This window comes from Syngnathus scovelli, chromosome 5, assembly GCF_024217435.2.
Source record: "Syngnathus scovelli strain Florida chromosome 5, RoL_Ssco_1.2, whole genome shotgun sequence".
In the NCBI taxonomy this organism is placed as follows: Eukaryota; Metazoa; Chordata; class Actinopteri; order Syngnathiformes; family Syngnathidae; genus Syngnathus; species Syngnathus scovelli.
Window position 1 is genome coordinate 16,274,481 of NC_090851.1, and position 17,518 is coordinate 16,291,998.

Genomic DNA, 17,518 nt, shown 5'->3' on the forward strand with positions numbered 1-17,518 from the left:
AAAAAGAGTGGCCAATTTGGCTCGACGTACGCGACGTGACGTTCAGCCACATGAACATCAACATCAACCCGTCACAGATCTAGGTAAACGGACCAACACATCGGATCTCTCCTAAGAATTGCCACAACAAATTTTACTCCAGACTATGACACACTAGCAAAAAAACGGAAACCAACAACACTGCTCCCACTGAAAATGAAGGGAGGCTTTCAAGTTTGTTGCAAAAAAAAATGCATTTTGAATATGATCTGTACAAATAGCAGGGATTGTAACTAGCAACCATTCTCATTTTCAAACAATGCAGGATGCTCAAGGACATTGATGCACCACCTGTTTGTGACTAATCTTAACCTGTAAAGTTCTTAAGGCTTACTTTAAGGAAGTGTTTCCCGTTTCCTCACCTGTTACCAGGTGTTTGTGAGTTCAAACTCTGCTCTGATTTTCAGATACCCCTCACCGTGTTGCCGTTTTGATTACTTTATTTGGATGTATGCTTTCACCGATTCTTCAAGATGATATATTTGGTCAGAATGTTTGCCGTTTGATGTGATCTCATAAGATAAACATCTTTCATTAATCTGACCTGCAGGCACTGAAGTGATGGAGACTGTTATTCATAATAACAGTGTCGTATTTTATGAGAATCGCTGATAGCAGTTTTTTAGGGATGTTTTTTTTTTTAATGCTGTTAATAAATGCATTTGTTTTCAAAAAACTTTTTTTGAATATCCATGCTTTACTACCTACTAAAGGCCAAAACCTTTTATGCAATGACCTTTACAGGTCGTTTATATTACTTCACACAAACACTACATCCATCTGCTCCTGGTTCAGCCCCCCGGTCAAAATTTAGAACCCAATTCAAGTCAAAAAGTTTGCCCACCCCTGGTTTAGCCTGTTGTTGCTATTTAATGAATTGGAGTGACACCGATGGTTTTATAAACATGTTATTCATGTAATAGTTGTCCTTAATCACTCTATATGTTACGTTAGGCCCGTTCTCAGCTCTTTGTTTGTGTTTGTCACGTTAGCATACCTATCGTTTAGCCTGTTGTTGCTCGTTCATGACTGTTTTTGGTGTGGGATTTTGTCGAATAAATTGCTCCCCAAAATGTGATTTATACTCCGGCGCGACTTATATGTTTTTTCACTTTTTGGGGCATTTTATGGCTGGTGCGACTTATACTCCGGAGCGACTTATAGTCCGGAAAATACGGTATATAAAAATTTTAGTAGCATTCGGGCTTACTTAAACACAATCAAACAACCATTTAATATAATAACTATTTCTGAGACCTGGATTACGACTGAGAAGGGAATGCACTTTGAGATGGAAGGCTATGAATTCATACAAAATAACAGACAGAGTAAAGGTGGGGGTGGTGTTGCAATCTATGTTGATTTGAATATGAAATTCAAGATTGTAGAGGCTATGACACAGGTGGTGGACAATCTTCTTGAATGTCTCACGATACAGATTTGTGTTGAAAAGAAAAAAGACAATATTATAAACTGTGTCTATAGAGCTCCTGGTTCTAGCATTGAGACATTCACAGAATGGATAGAAAGTGTGATTATACAAAAAGGCAACAAAAATATTTTTATTTGCGGGGATTATAACATTGATTTATCAAATCCAAATAAGCAACAAAATATTGATGATTTTTTAAATTTAATGCATAGCCTGAGTCTCTTTCCTACAATCACTAGACCCACGAGAGTAACATCACAGAGTGCTACTCTGATAGATAACATATTCACCAATATAATAGAAAACAGGACAACAAGCGGGTTATTAATTACTGATATTACTGACCACCTTCTAGTGTTCACAGTATGACAATAATTCCAAATCTGAAATTGGGGTGTATAAAGAACAAAGAAGAATTAGGACAGATGAGACAATTGCTACTCTAAAACATGAATTAATGGTGAGAACTGGGATGCAATATATAAAGAAAAAGATGTAAACAATGCATACCATAAATTGATGACTATATTCACTTCATTATATAATAAGCATTGTCCAATCAAGGAATATAATAAAAAAACTAAATATAAGAACTGTCCATGGTTGACGAAAGGCTTAAGAAATGCTTGTAAAAAGAAAAATTTACTCTATAGGAACTTCATAAAACCGAGAACAGAAGGGGCTGAAGATAAATATAAGAGATATAAGAATAAATTAACCAATATTATAAGATTAAGTAAGAAAGAATATTATAAGCATGAATTAGAGGATAACAAAAATAATATCAAGGGGATATGGACTCTCCTAATCCACATTATTAGAGAAGGTACCGAACAACACAAATTACCAAAATATTTTGTTATAAATGATACTGAAAATTATAATATGGAAGAAGTGGCAAACAGTTTTAATCAGTTCTTTGTAAATGTTGGGCCTCAAATAGCAAAAAACATACCGATTCCAGCGCCAGATGTAGGCAACAGAGATAAATTAATAGAAAGGAATCCTCACTCAATGTTTTTGAAGGCAGTTGATGAAAATGAAATCATTAACATTTTAAAACAATGCAAAAATAAAACATCTACCGACTGCAATGCGATTGATATGATGTTAGTTAAGCAAATCATTGAGGGGATTTCAAAGCCACTTGTGTACATCTGTAACTTGTCATTTTTAACAGGTACATTCCCAAAGAAGATGAAAATTGCTAAGGTCATTCCTCTTTATAAAACTGGGAGCAAACACAACTTTACAAACTACAGACCTATCTCAATATTGCCACAACTCTCAAAAATATTGGAAAAGCTTTAACAGTAGAATGGATGGATTTTTGGAAAAAGATAAATTATTTGCAGAGAACCATGGTTTTAGAGTAAACAGATCAACAGCACAGGCATTAAAGGAATCAATCGAGGAAATCACAGATGCAATAGATAACAAACGACATGCAGTGGGAGTTTTCATTGACCTCAAAAAAGCTTTTGACACAATTAATCATAATATACTATTCAATAAATTAGAAAAATATGGGATAAGGGGAATTGTATTAGACTGGATAAAGGATTATCTGCGAGAACGGCAACAGTATGTAAAGTTGGGTAATCACTGCTCTGGATATTTGGACATAGCTTGTGGTGTTCCACAAGGGTCAGTTTTAGGCCCTAAATTATTTATTTTGTATATAAATGACATGTGCAAAGTCTCTAAAGAACTAAAACTCATCAATTTTGCAGATGACACAAATATCTTTTGTTCAGGTGATAACATCCAACAAGTGGAATCAGTGTGAAATGACAAAAATAAAAATGTGGTTCGACTGGAACAAATTATCATTAAATGTAAGTAAGACTAAGTTTATGGTATTTGGCAAAGCGAACATAAAGATACGAATAGAAATAGATGGGACTGAAATTGAAAGAGTGCAGGAAAACAAATTTCTTGGGGTTATAATAGATGACGGGCTGAGTTGGAAGCCACACATCAAAAACGTAAAATCTAAAATTTCAAGAAGCATGGCAGTCATATACAAAGCAAAAGAATTACTGGATTATCATTCACTTCGTACACTTTATTGTTCTCTTGTCTTGCCCTATTTGCATTACTGTGCTGAGGTTTGGGGGAATACTTCTAAAACTTCACTACAGCCACTTATCATTCTGCAGAAAAGAGCAATAAGGACTATTCATAAAGTCAACTACTTGGAACACACAAATCCACTTTTCATACAATCCAAACTATTGAAATTCACTGACATAGTATCTTATCAAACAGCAATCATCATGTATAGGCCAAAAGCAAAACAACTACCAGAAAATATCCAAAACTTATTTAGGAATCGGGAGGGAGGTTATAAGTTAAGTTTATATTTTGTTTGTTTGTATGGACTTATATGTGGCACTTTAGAGTGTTATTTGTTTTGTTTTTTCTTTTTTGTTTTGAATGTTCAAAATAAAGATATCAATCAATCATATATAAACTATATATCAAATAACTATAATATAAAAAACAATTTTATCAAACCATCTGTGTCACTCCAAATCAATGAATCTATCGATCAAATTCTTCGTCCTTTATGTAAACAACGTTGCGTGTGCAGTGTGCTGCTGACGTCGGACTCGTCGTCAGTTGCAGTTCAAATTATTCCACAGGCCCAAATAACGATAAACTATATATCAAACAACTATAATATAAAAACAATTTTATCAAACCACCTGTGTCACTCCAAATCATTAAATCCATCGATCGAATTCTTCGTCCTTTATGTAAACAACGGCGCTTGTGCGGAGCGCCACTGACGTCGGACTCGTCGTCAGTTGCAGTTCAAATTATTCCACAGGCCCATATAACAATTTATGAACTATATATCAAATAACAGTAATATAAATAACAATTATATCGAACCATCCGTGTCACTGCAAATCATTAAATCCATCGGAATCTTCGTCTTGTCACTTATGTTGACTCCGGACCTACGTGCGCCACTGACGTCAGACAAGATATATCAAATAAATGTAATATAAACAACAATTTTAACGAACCATTCGTGTCACTCCAAATCATTAAATCCATCGGAATATTCATCCTCTGTGTCAATAACAAAAAAAGAAAAAAGCTGTTGACTCCAGACCTTTGTGCGCAGCTCCAATTATTCCACAGATCTACGTATATAACTATATTGTAGCGTTACCAAAGTACCAGGCAAGACGTGGGTTTGGTAACCGGCTCTTTTTTTCACAAAGCAAGAGCTCAACATATGTATGTGTGCTCCAAGCAAGTGCCCTGGATCGCAGCAAGTAAATTAATTTGATTTGTCAGTTTATTTTGTGCCGAGCCGTGCTGAATGGCCCTCCCCACCAGTCCAAATTGCTGAGACAAAGTCCATTGTGTAATTCATACATGTCCTTCCAGATGTTGTCAGTAAAATGCAATTCTGATGTAAAATCACCAAAATACATAGAGCAGCTCTCAAACGTTACATTAATTAATGCATGTTTAACCTGAAAATATGATTGTATTCTGAATATTGTTAGTTCCTTTTGTTTGATGTATGTCATTTCTTCCTGGTGGTTTTATTTAATAATTTCAAATCCATTTCACATCAGGCTTTCCAAAGGAGACCCCTCAGCCTTTCTGCCAATATTGAGCTTCTGTCTCACCACATTCTCTCCAGCTTTTGCTGAACAACTAATGGCAGCTGGACTGGAGATGGCAACCAAAAGTGACCTGAGATTCACTGACACACTCTATAAGGTACCCCTCTCTGGCACAGCAGGTTTGGCAGCTTATGTATTTATACTTCTTCAGTTGGTCACACCAGCCACATCATTTGGTCACACTCCTTTTGCATGCGTGCGTGCGTACCTACCACCTCTTCATCTCTGGAGGTAGATTGGGCTCAAACGTTTTGTATTTGAAAAAACAAAACTCGTACTTGAAAAAATTATAAACTTTAAAACTGAAAATAAATGTGTTGAGCTTGAATCTTGAAAAATAAAACAATTTATTCAAAATAAAAATAATATGAAATGGTTTTTTTTTGAGTTGAAAATAGTTTTGGTCCGCTATGGTAATATTTTTGAATAATAATTTTTGAATTGTCTTTTTTTTTTTTTTTTTTTCAGTTTTCACTTCCTTTTATTTTTCAAGGTTTTAGCTCTTTTTTTTTCTTTTAGGTGCATGTTTTATATTTTCACGCTTTGTGCTTTCTCTAATTAATTAATCAGCATTCTACCTCTCCTTTGCATTCATCATTTCCACATCAGTGGTTGCTTTTAACCCGAGTCGCACCTGATGCAATGAAATTCTGTAATATATTAATTTCATATTTATCTGTCAAAGTTTTAAGATGGATTCCCTTCCTGGCACAACTTTCTGCAATGATTTTGTCTTGGAACTGGCCTACTCTTTGAACAGGCTTGTGCAACAAAAAAAAAAAAAAAACTGAAAAAAATATGATGTGGCTGATATTTTAACTGTATGCAAACGTGAATGCCCTGTTCCCAATTTTGATTTTCTACAAGTCACGTCTTTTCAGCTTGACAATTTCTTTGTCAAGGTTCTGCGAGATATCTTTCACTATAAGCCAGTAGTTTCCAAGCAGCAGTTCCTTCAGAAGGGCTTTGTGCAAAGAAAAATTGCTACCCTTTGTGACATCATTGATTTGGTCCTGAAGAGACACAGAGATCTTAACAAGGTACAGTGAACATTCAAATTCATCTGAATGTTGTTGACAAATTGTATTGTTTGCTGAGTGCTGCGTATTAATGCGTGTGACATTTCCAGGGAATGCTTAAAATGTACAATGCTGTATATGAGTCAATTATATTTAGAAAACAGAGAATTAAATGTGTCAATAGATTAGGTATCATTAGTTTTTTTTGTTAATATTGTGATGCCAAACCAGTATTTTTAAAACAGTACCTGTGCCTGATCCAACAACTTAAAACAAAAGACATTGACTTTCAGAGGTTTTTATCAACAAGAAAAAATACTACTGCAGGTACAGTACCATCCAACAGTTTACAGGTAAAGTGCACTTTAAATACTAAATAACAAAACTACAACTCTTCCTTGATTCGAGAGGGGAAACAACACTTGGTAGACTGCTGGTTAGCAGATGGCAATGAGCTAGTATGCTACAACTCTCAAAGCACTTTTTAATTAATATAATAATTAATATACTAATTATTATAATTAAAATAATTGATATATTATTAATTTTTAAGCACTCCCAAACCTCAAAGGGTTCTGGTCTCAATCAGACTGTTAGAGTGGTGCTCACTCTAACTTATTTTGCAAACCCTAACACAGACCCCTTTGATGGCCCAAAATTGAGTGCATGCCCATCTTGTTGCTTGAAGTGACCCCAACTCACTTGCTCTTTAGATGTGAGTCGTATTTTAGTCAGCTACTCCAGATGACAGCTCGCGTAACAGAAATCGGTTATATTTCCAGCCCATTTGCCAGAAAGCTGCATTACTAATGATAGTGGCGGCTATGCATTTCACACCTAGGCCTGCAATAGTGCTCCGTCTGAATCAATCCAACCCTTAATAACTAATTTATAGCTATGAAACATCTACTGCAGGTACAGCTGCGACACACATAAAAAAAAAAAAACACCAAAAATAACCTGATAAAATTGCAATATTATTTAGAAATATATAGCAACATTTTACTCACCAAAAATCTTGATTATTTGTACACAAAATCCATCCTCCTTTCTTTCCTCAAGGATATTTCAATTTCTCTGTTGTGCAGATTAGCCAAGCGTTTCAGTTCCATCAAGAAGTCCTTTTCTATCACCATCGAAGCTAATGCTGAAAGTCGAGCCTGCCCTGTCGTATTTCTGGCATAAGTTTTAATTCGTTTTAGGGCTGAGAATGTCCGTTCAACAGAAGCAGTGGACACGGGGATGGTCACCGCCAAACACACAAATGTGTATAGATGCTGTTAGAGATTTGCTTACTCCAACTTATTTTGCAAGAACCACAAGGAGACAGGCAAGTTCTTTTAGACACCTGCAGGTGGAGAGTTCACTCGCTACAGGAATGAAGTCTAAAAGTCTCCTCCCTGCAAGGGCATATTTATTAGGAGGAACAGAGTGGGGGTGGGAGTGGACAGGTTTGGTGAACCCCCGGCCTCTGATAAGATCAGAGCAGGGGGTGTTTTACACTATTGTGGGAAACAGACTCTGCATTGTGAGGGCCAGACGTGATTGATTTAATTATTACATTGTGAGGGCCAGACGTGATTGATTTAATCATTACAGTCTACATTCCAACATAATCATAGGATCAAACTAACCTGAAAACCCTAACATCTCCCTCCTGATTTATCATATGATTATGCCACCCCAAACAACAACGATAAGCAAGAAAAAAAACATATATATACGTATAATGAAGAAAGTAGAATGGTAAAAATAAAAACAACAAACAATGATAGCAACACTTTCCAGTGAAGATGAGGCATTACCTCAACACCCCAGATCAAACTTATTGTGTAAGCGAAAAACCTGCTGGCCAGATGTTATTAGCAGGAAAATTCTTACACGGCCCCGTTGCCACAGGCGGCCAGAATGCTATGAATAACAAAAAATAAAAAGAAAAACACAGAAACAGTACATCATTGTATCCATCACTTGCGAAGCTTTTCGATGGTCAAATCAACAAGTTTCCGTAATACATGCTCAACAGAACAGCATCTACGCAATCCACGTCTCATTATCATTATCACAACTGTCACGTCTAAGAAGTTGTATATGTGCCCGTGTTTTCGTCAGCTGATGATGTTCTAGTCTATAGGTGAGGTCAGTCACACACACCGGCGCACACACTCGTGTCCAGTTGGCAGGCAGCATCGGACAACTCCTGTGACCACAAAACCATGATCCGTACTGAACAGGCACGTGCACTCATAGGATGCAGGTGAGGCAGTGCCTCTGAACTTCTGAATGAAGTAGGTCCCGTCCGATGGTGCAGCCATGTTGGTAGTAGAGCCCTTACACCTTGAAAACGGCTCTCTCATCCTGGCACACAGCGGTGATGTCCAAAGCTCCCATCCAGTTTCCTCCTGGAGAGCAGTCGTCGTTAATGCATTTGTGGGTCCTGCAACCTTGGGTGCAACATGTGTAGTCAGCAAGACTTGGAATGGTCCCTCCCGTCGTGGCTGGCCCAGTTCCTTCCTTTGATGACCTCGATGTAGACCCAGTCTCCTGGATTTATGGGGTTGTCGACCTGTGAGGAGGAAAGATCAAGCGGCAGTAAATTTGTCTTTGACACAGTTTGAGCGTCCTGATCATATAATCTGCCAAGGACTGCTCTTCATCTGTTGTTTGCAACTCTCGTAGTCAATTGTAGTGCCCATTTAACTGGCAAATAGGAATGTTTGCGGGAAGAGTTTGAACACTTCCTAATGATTCCCTTTAACCAAAAACTATTTATGACAGGGGCGTTCCCATTTATTGCCTCCTGGTTTAAAAGAGATTGTCTTACCCATGCCTTCTTTCTCCTCACACGCTCGCATCCACACAGGGTGTGAACACACACACACACACACGCACACGCACCCACGCAGACAAAGAGATTCTAATCCATCTCTCATGTAGCTTCTCTTGATAGAATCTCCTATCGGTAACTGTATAGCAGACGTTTTAGCATATAATCCCATACTCTGCTCTCTCACTTCTACTTTTCCATGTCGGTGCAGTCGTAGGTGGCCCCTATTGCAGTCATTGTCTTGTTAACTGTTGCCTTGTGACTCCTATGCATGATTGTGTGAATGTTAAAAATTGAACGTACCTAACTTTCTGACCATCCAACCTCCACTGTGGTGCAAAAAAACTTACTATTGTATTGAGTAGGTACATTGAGCAACCTAGCTTCCTCCTGACTGCCAAATGTCCTGTTCTAAAATTTATATAACTCGACCTCTACGTCTTAAGCTTGATGAGCCAAAATATAAGATCTTGCTCTTGTTTCCTACCGTTTTAGTCTATTTGTTTTATCCAAATCCGTTCAATCTCTGATTATAATCTGTAGCCCTACGTATTTTTCAAATTTTTATTTATTTATTTATCAAATCTCCTCAGTTCTGTCAAACTCAGTGCACAATGAACCTCCCTTCCACTTTGAACCAAGCTTCACCAAATTTGGGAACGCCGTAGCAAGGAGTGCGATTTGGTTGTCAGACACTCCAAGTCCATATCTTTTTGCCGCACTTCACCCTATCAAGTTGGTGTTCTTTTGTTGTTGCTTCAGAGTGACCCCATCCATCACTCTTGAATGAGTCCATTGTTCAAATGAGTCAATTTTCATCATTGTGAGTTCCTCCGCTTTTCACTGTCTTTTCTCGTCCCCGAGGATGTTGTATTTCCTCCGGAGTGTACTTGTCCTCCTCCAAGCACAACAGCAGTCTTTTCTTGTCCTTCGCCAAAGGTCAAAGGTGCTTCAGAGCCAGGCACCATTTTGTGGTTGTTCACGGCTGCAGGCGAAGACTCGGATTGGGTTTCAGGGGCCCTGACACTGAGAATGACAGGCTGGTTTGAACACTTGTAAGACTATCTCCAAATGTAGCTGCTTCCATCAATTTGCTGGTAATGTTTGTTTACCAAACTTCAAATTCTTCTAATAACAGCGGTCTCGTTTTTATATCGTAAATCCTGCAACTCATCCTATTTTTGAGCTACATTTTATCTATAGTTCCAATTTAATCAGACAGTATGTTGTCTTCAGTATCATTATTGAAAACCAACTCATCGAGGTCTGCTTTCCACATCAAGCCCTGATCTGTATGTCTTGACCTATCACATGTTATTGTCATGCTTGCTCAAAAATGTGACTTAGAGTATGGTGCTGTGAATTCTCAATCTCCCCAATGAAATTGGATCCCACCTCGTAGTTCTTATCGTTCTCATGTTCCTGTTAGCCTGCAATTGTCCAAATCAAAAATGTTTTCTTTTAACTGTCTTTCTTTTGAACCTCTAAATCTCTCGTGTTGCTAACCTATCTACACCAGAACAAAAAAATTACCACAATATAACACCTAATGTATTCGAAAATTCATTGTCATAAAGTGTTGTATTATTACTATCTTCCACTATCTGTCCTACTCACTCCCCCCCCTTTTGAGGCCTGGCAACGCCCATGCCTCACACCTTGACAAACTTTTTGGGAGAATGTGTTCTTTACTACATACGATTCCATCATTATTTAATTTGACTTACTTTCCAAAACGCTTCTCAATTTCTCAGTTCACACATCTTCTACATGTGTTACTGGTTCTCCATTTTTTTTCTAGTTAATTATCAATCCAAAAGCTACGCGTTTCTTCCTAACATTCAACCTGCTCAAAATCACTCTTTCATCAAAGTCGCTCTACTAATTCTCTATAGTAGTCGCCAACGACTTCAACCATTCAACCTGTAATTTCTTTTCATTCAGGCTATCATTCATCAATGTTCATTTGCATCTCACACGCAGTCTCCAAAAAGGAGTCTTTCTATCACATTGGTCCCAATTCATCCACCACCACACAACATTCATATATCATTTTCAACTTAGCTTTCCTGGTAGAACAATCCACCAATTCAAAAAAAACTTAACTAAAACAAACAACTGGCAAATTAATCTGAATTTTTTCTTTGTTTTTAAATTTGAAGAACTCAATCTCTCAGATTTAGCTTGCATTTATCTTATAACACAACCAATCAATTATTCCTATTAAATGTAGCATTGCAAAATCTTAAATTCACAATTTAGCTTCTTCCAATTCTTGAAAGCATGTTCTGTCATTTTTTTTTTTTTTTTTTTTTTTTTTTCCGAATTTCTCATGTGGGCTCGACACTTTACATGCACTAGTGTGGATTAGTTTCTGCTCGCAAACAGACTTCTCTCTTTTTCCTCTCATTTTTATCTTTCAAAATTATTTCTGTTCTGCGGTGCAAATTGGATAGACCACAGTCTAGCAAAATTTTTTTTATACTAAAACTTTAGCCAATGTTCATCATTTTAACATATACGCACACACATGCACAGCTCTCGCATGCAAAAGGTAGTTCCCAGCAACAATGATTCGTCACAGGCTGGCCATTTCCTGTGGTCGATCATGAGCTGGTCCCTCCCATGCACACGAGGACAGCACATTCTAATTTTATTTATTTATCTTCTAGAAGCAAGTTGCATTTCTTTACCACTTGATTTGCATATTTTAACTTCAGTGTAACACAATTTGATCCCTATTCATTTGTAATTGGGCCTACAAACAGCATTGTCATACTTCTTGTGTGAACAGGATTTCTAATAATCTAAAAAAAAAATTCTAATAATCTGACAATGACATGTTTTGCTGTCATATGGGCATCTATTCTTTCTTTCTCTGTATGAGCATAAGCGGTCAAAGAGGAGGAAGCTTGTCATGCTAAAAATGAGGCTTTTCCTCTTTTCCTTCCTTGTACTCCATACATTTTCTTCCACTTCAGCATGTATTGCATACAACAAAGAAATCTACTTGCCATGAACTTCTCGTTTTAAAGAAGAGCAGAGCAAGAGATTTACCGTTCTTATTTCCCATCTTAATTTTAGTAGTTTAAGGTTTTACAATTTTTTTCAATTTTTTTTTTTTTTCTTTGAGGATCCTCAATGCAGGTTTAAATTGACCTTTCAACAAATTACTAGCCTGTTTTATTGCCGTGGATCAACGCTAGAACTGCTTTTTAGTCAATTTATCCTACCGGTCACACACTCAATCACACAAACTCCAGCGCTTTTTTAGGCCTATCCAGGGATGGGTGTAAAACCCTCCCAAACAGCTTTGGAAAAACGGACAAAAGAAAAAAATCTACGCCCTTCTTCAATTAAGAAAAAGAAGCTCTGTTTTTCTTAGCCCGTTTCTTCCACTGGGACTTGAACCCAAGCTATTCTTTGGCTTGGAAAAACATACAAAGAAAAATCTACGCCCTTCTTTGATTAACAAAAAAGAAGCTCCGTGTTTCTTAGCACGTTCCTTCCACTGGGACTTTAACCCAAGCCAGATCCCTCAGCTCGGAAAAACAGACAAAGAAGAGTCTACACACTTCTTCGATGAACGAAAAAGAAGCTCTGCCTTTCTTAGCCTGTTTCTTCCACTGGGACTTGAACCCAAGCTATCTCCCGTGCACCTCTATGTGTTACGCGTTTAACAACACAACACAATTTCAAGAACTTACTTGTCCCCTGGTTCGTTGCACTGCCGGGTCCCGTCAATCCACCTCTGTCAGACGAAGGCAGACCTAAGATGCTGGCCCAGCGAAGAATTTCCTTCCCAGGTCTTTCTTTACCAGGTCCGGCTAATGGACGCTGGCCCGTCGACGGTGTACAGCGCGTCGTCCTCCGTCAGCCAGATGATGGGTATGAGGGTCCCGGGTTTCGGCACCAAAATGTTAGAGATTTGCTTACTCCAACTTATTTTGCAAGAACCACAAGGAGACAGGCAAGTTCTTTTAGACACCTGCAGGTGGAGAGTTCACTCGCTACAGGAATGAAGTCTAAAAGTCTCCTCCCTGCAAGGGCATATTTATTAGGAGGAACAGAGTGGGGGTGGGAGTGGACAGGTTTGGTGAACCCCCGGCCTCTGATAAGATCAGAGCAGGGGGTGTTTTACACTATTGTGGGAAACAGACTCTGCATTGTGAGGGCCAGACGTGATTGATTTAATTATTACATTGTGAGGGCCAGACGTGATTGATTTAATCATTACAGTCTACATTCCAACATAATCATAGGATCAAACTAACCTGAAAACCCTAACAGATGCCCCATGCTCTCATTCAGATTTTTTTGCTGAAGGAAGTCAAGGAGATCAATGGGAGATTTTCCTGCAAAATCATCCAGTCATTACAATCAGTTCTGTTCTTAGCCGAGGCAGATCGAAAAGTGTTCCGTGACTCTGTGCTAAGCTGGAAAAGGCTGCATGCGGGAATTTTTTCTGGTATTCCCGAAACTTCTGGGGGTCGAGCAGGGTGACACAGATCAGTTTTTTGTGGTTTTGAAATCTGGTCTGTGTCTGGCAATATTGTCCAGAATCCTGCCATGGAGTTGGCGGTAGTCCGCGCGAGGATCTTGCGCTGGACCTCTTCATGCGCTCAGAGCATTAGTCTAATGACAGCACGCATCAGCACAAAACTTAACAGAATAAAGGCACACAAATGAGTCACCATCAGACATTTTTTTCAATCACAATAATAATAGCATTAAATATATTTGAGTTGACAGCTTGGGAACATTAACTGTAATAATACACCCTTAAAATGCTGGGTTAAAATAGGATAGACCCAGGAAGTTGGGTCAAATTGACCCAACTTTGGGTTGTTTTGCAAAAATAACCATCCATCCATTTTCTGTACCGCTTAGTCCCCACGGGGGTCGCGGGTATGCCGGAGCCTATCCAAGCCGTCATCGGACAGTAGGCAGGGGACACCCTGAACCGGTTGCCAGCCAGAGACACACAGAGACAAACAACCATTCGCACTCACACCTACGGACAATTTGGAGTGCTCAATCGGCCTACCAAGCATGTTTTTGGGATGTGGGAGGAAACCGGAGTGCCCGGAGAAAACCCACGCGGGCTCGGGGAGAACATGCAAACTCCACACAGGGAGGGCCGGAGGTGGAATCGAACCCGCACCCTCCTAACTGTGAGGCGGATGTGCTACCCAGTGCCTCACCGAGCCACCTGCAAAACCCACTTTGAATAATCCAGGTCGGTCAATTTTTTTCAACCCCAAATTGGGGCGTTTTAAACCCAGCATTTTTAATGGTGTAGCCTACAATGTTCTCTGCTACCCTGGGTTTTTGTGTGAAATGTATGTACAGTAAATCCCCCTGCAATATGTGGGTTGTGTCCCAGAACATCCATGCTGTACATGATCACTGCAATATAAAAGTACACATCATAAAATGCACAACACTTAAAAAACTTTTTAAAAAATCTGCTCTTCTAATGCACTTTCAAAATTATTTAAACACACTTAAACATGCCTACAGTATGAGATGACAAGATCAATGAATAACACAAAAATATTGTGCAAACAATGTAACGTGTACTCAAGACGACAATGATGTTCCAACCCTAAAATAGAGGTGTCTCCTTTATATAAAATTGACAAATTTGTTATGTTACTTTATATTATGGTCACATTAAAATATACTGCACATAACAGTAATACAAAAACTCTACCTACATTTTTGAAAACCGACAAAAGAACCAGTAAGTATCAAGATTTTGTCTCCAACTCTATTTGTCGTTGGTCCTCATTGCATATAAGGTTAATTAATTAAAATTAAAGGAAATGTCAAAACTCAGTAATCTGATCCTCTTTAACGTCCTGCCATGCCTAAAATGCATACGCAGAGAGTTGTTCTCTTAATTTACTCATTTTGTCTATAAGCATCTATTTTACTAGATTGCATTGAGCTTTATGGTTTGTTCTCTCAGCCCAGACTCAGAAATCCTTTCACACACAAGGACACAAGAGGAGCAGACCGTGCAAAATTGAATATGCCAGATACTGTAAGTATACAATATAATGATGTAATGCAGAAGCACTGATCAAACTCAATGCAGTAGTACAAAAGTATGGCCCTTCTGTTATCAGATAGACACTACACACTGTACGTTGTCAACTAGACAGTACAGTTGACAGTTACTAGACATACACCACCCCTCAAAAAAATGTGTATGTACAGTATATAATTATTTTAATTTAACACCCTATTGTCCAGTCGGTTTTCAAAATGCCTTCCTTATAACAAAGTCAGATTTATGACACTCTCAAAAAGTGGAACACCTACATTTGCCTGCATTTTTAGCAAAAGACTACACTATGATAGCATCATCATACTCTCTCGCACTCAAGAAAAACGTGCACAAACGTACTCAATACAGCTAAGCCTCAATTTTATGTGGACTTTGGGGTCCAGAATTTGGGAATCGCGTTAACCCGAAAGCACGTAATCTAGAAAGTCTTGTGTTAGGTTCAAAGTGCTAACTGAATATCTGAATAAGAGAAAAGGGTCAGCAGACAAAAAACAAGTGAGGCAGAATATTGAGTCTTTTCTCGCGAGGAGTGCAATCAGACTTACAGCAATCCGACTACACTAAAAATCTGTTTTACACTCCTCGCTCTTTTTATTTGGAATGCCCTACCCACAGTGTGAGACGATTAGCCCTTAAGGGGGGGGGGGAGAGATTGTGGCTTCGTCTCGTAAGAAACAAAAAGTAACGCACAAAGTGTTGCGTGCAGATATGGCTATATCAGCAAAACAGTTTAAGCGATATTCTGAGAGATAAAAAGAGAAAGTGTCGTTCTTTAACAAAGATCAGAAGGTTCATGACGCATTGTTTGACGTGTTGTTTTCACGATCTGTTCTGGTGGACGCTGAGCTGTCAGCAGCATCTTGTTTGACACAACCGTCATCTCGCCCCTGACCCAGCCGTAATCCTTCTGTTCTGTTGTACAAGATAAGAATAAGCAAGGCAAAGCAGCAAGCATACTGAACAGTAATATTGTGAATAAGTACTCATTAGAGAACGCATGATAACATATATATACAATTTTTCTAACATCTTGACTTTCTTGAAGACTTATACTCAGGAGCGACTTATATATATATTTTACTTGATCATTAACACATCACTTACTTACAAGTATAGTTGACCACTTCACATGTTAGTTTTAGTATAGTTGATCACTTCGCATGCATTTATATCTTTATCTTGTGCATATTCAAAGCATGAAAAATAGAGAGAAAAAATCAAATAAAGCAATTAACACTTTAAAGCGCTATATCCATGTCCACTGTCTGTTGTATGCACACTTGCTCCATTTTTGCTCTTCTTATATTATGTTATTTGTTTCTTTATTATTTATTCATCACTCGTATTTATTCATTGTTTGTGCCTTCTTGTTTTTATTTTTTGTGTTGTTTACTTGTATGCATATTGTGTACTATGTCTTGTCACCGTGGGATAGTGGGAACGTAATTTCGATCGCTTTGTGTCTTGGCATGTGAAGAAATTGACAATAAAGCAGACTTTGACTTTGATGAAACAGCCAAATAAACAAAACAAAAAACTTTATTTTCAGACAAAACTGGATGAGGGCGCTCTAAATTTCACTGTTGGCAGTGACTCATCAACTGGGAAGGGCTTAACAAAAATGGCACCCAAAAGAAAACCCTATTCTGCAGGTTACAAACTTCAAATTGTGAAATATGCTGCCGAAAATAGCAATCGAGCAGCAGAAAGAAAGTTTGGAGTTAGTGAGAAACTTATAAGGGATTGGCGAAAAGCGGAGGCCACTCTTAGCGAAACGAAGAAAACGAAAACAGCTAATCGCAGGCTAAAAGCTAAGTGACCACAGCTCGAAGAACGAGTTTGTGCATGGGTGCTTGAACAACGTGCTGCTGGGAGAGGCTTATCAACAGTGCAGTTGCGTCTCCATGCCCAGGTATTTGCTAAAATCATGAATATAAATGAGTTGTATGAGAGAAATGTAGTGAGAGGATCTTCTTCTTGTTATCGCTTCATGGAACGCAATTACCTCTCAATCCATGCCCAGGTGCTGGCCAAGGAGATGAATATAAAAGATTTTAAAGGAGGACCTTTTTGGTGTTATTGCTTCATGCAACGCGATCGCCTCTCTATCAGAGCAAGAACATTGATGTCCCAAACGCTCCCAGCGGACTTCCAAGTAAAAATCAACTGTTTCCGTGAGTTCATTAAGAAGCATGTAAGTGAGCATAACGTGACATCAGATCATATTATTAACATGGACGAGATCCCCCTCACGTTCGACATTCCCATGGGCCGAAGTGTTGCAGAAAAAGGGCAGAGGAGTGTTAATATAGAAACTACTGGTCATGAAAAATCGCACTTGACAGTGGTGCTGGCATGTTGCGGAGATGGCTCAAAATTGCCACCAACGGTCATCTTTAAACAAAAAACAATGCCCAAAATCCAATCCCGCTCAGTTACTGTCGCCGTAAATGAGAAAGGGTGGATGGATCA

At 38.5% G+C, this 17,518-nt stretch overlaps 1 protein-coding gene and 1 long non-coding RNA gene across 8 annotated transcripts in view; both read left to right on the forward strand.

Annotated features, from left to right (window-relative positions):
• The window catches only part of cep44 (centrosomal protein 44), a 48,121-nt gene that overhangs the window by 9,971 nt on the left and 20,632 nt on the right, over positions 1-17,518 (forward strand). For 4 of the 7 annotated variants that reach the window (XM_049721565.2, XM_049721566.2, XM_049721567.2 and 1 more), the window contains 3 exons: positions 5,074-5,221; positions 6,027-6,164; positions 14,945-15,019. In XM_049721565.2, the coding sequence (XP_049577522.1) occupies positions 5,074-5,221; positions 6,027-6,164; positions 14,945-15,019 (361 nt within the window). Of the gene's footprint in view, positions 1-5,073; positions 5,222-6,026; positions 6,165-14,944; positions 15,020-15,072; positions 17,241-17,518 lie in introns of those variants that run through there. The other 3 variants (XM_049721569.2, XM_049721568.2, XM_049721571.2) reach the window with 3 other exon arrangements.
• On the forward strand, positions 6,172-9,600 carry LOC137840321 (uncharacterized). The gene is made up of 2 exons (XR_011086886.1): positions 6,172-8,277; positions 8,401-9,600. It is a non-coding gene; the product is annotated as an uncharacterized lncRNA (long non-coding RNA).